The 1,131-nt window shown below is 33.3% G+C and overlaps 1 protein-coding gene across 1 annotated transcript in view; it reads right to left on the reverse strand.

The window, feature by feature from the left end:
* The window catches only part of LOC100481966, a 26,993-nt gene that overhangs the window by 24,300 nt on the left and 1,562 nt on the right, over positions 1–1,131 (reverse strand). Inside the window, exon 2 of the mRNA XM_034649033.1 lies at positions 359–431. Within this exon, the coding sequence (XP_034504924.1) occupies positions 359–431 (73 nt within the window). The remainder of the gene's footprint in view (positions 1–358; positions 432–1,131) is intronic.

Consider the following 1,131-nt stretch of genomic DNA (forward strand, 5'->3'; position numbering starts at 1 on the left):
GACAAGAAAGCTTTGTGTCAGCATTACAGTCGAAAAGTGTTTGTGAATATTTGGAAATTAAATTTTTAAAAGATGTAAACACTAAAAAAGAGCCTAAATAGTTTTGGTTGATATGATTGCACTGCTGATGAGTAAATATCTGGAACAGCTTTGTTTTAGGAAACTTTACACTCTTAACAATAAACAGGACACAATTAAGGAATCATTGAACACTATATCAAAATATAATGCTGTACTGTAAGTTGGCTAAGTGAATATAAAAATTTTTAAAAACCTAAAAAGTAAAAATAAAAAAAATAAACAAGAGCCTTAATGGACTCTAAGCAAATGCAACCTGAAGTCAGGCATGGTTTTTTACTCATAGACATATTTGCAGTTTCTATTCCAGAAATACAGTAGATAGGATGAATTTTGTTGAGTGAATGAATTAGCCATATTTTTAATCTTTAGGTAGTAAGAATTTTTGGGTTGGGGGGACAAGATTAAGAAGATGACTAATTTAATGTGACTCTGTGCTCTCTGGACCTGAATGTCTTCTGAAATAAATTAGTTATAATAGCATTGTTCGAAAAACCAGATAAGAGAGTACCTGTAAAAATATGTTGTAAACTAAATGATATTGTATAGTGCTAGGGTGATATTATCACAAATAAGACAGTACTGCTTTCTCTGCTATTGAAATAAAAGACCTGATAAAACAAAAGAACACAAAAAAACATAAAGAGGAACTCCAAAGCTATTATGTCAATAATATCTGCCAATATTCAGTGTACAAAACATTACAACAGAAATTTTCGTGAAGTTTTTGCAGATTTGATTTAAAAATTGTAATAAGTACCCATTGTATCATGTTAACAAATTTCAAATGCATATGAAAAACATTTTTTCTATAAAAGCATAGAGGAAATTGACGTTGCTTCAGATATTTAAAAAACTCTTCAATAACTTTCCTAATAGAAGTCAGATGGAACCAGCTTCTGCACTTTATCTGTTGCCTTATCAGCCATAACAAACCTTTAGAAAACTCACCATATGGGGCGCCTGGGTGGCACAGCGGTTGGGCGTCTGCCTTCAGCTCAGGGCGTGATCCCAGCGTTCTGGGATCGAGCCCCACATCAGGCTCCTCCGCTG

Source organism: Ailuropoda melanoleuca, chromosome X (assembly GCF_002007445.2).
Source record: "Ailuropoda melanoleuca isolate Jingjing chromosome X, ASM200744v2, whole genome shotgun sequence".
NCBI lineage: Eukaryota > Metazoa > Chordata > Mammalia > Carnivora > Ursidae > Ailuropoda > Ailuropoda melanoleuca.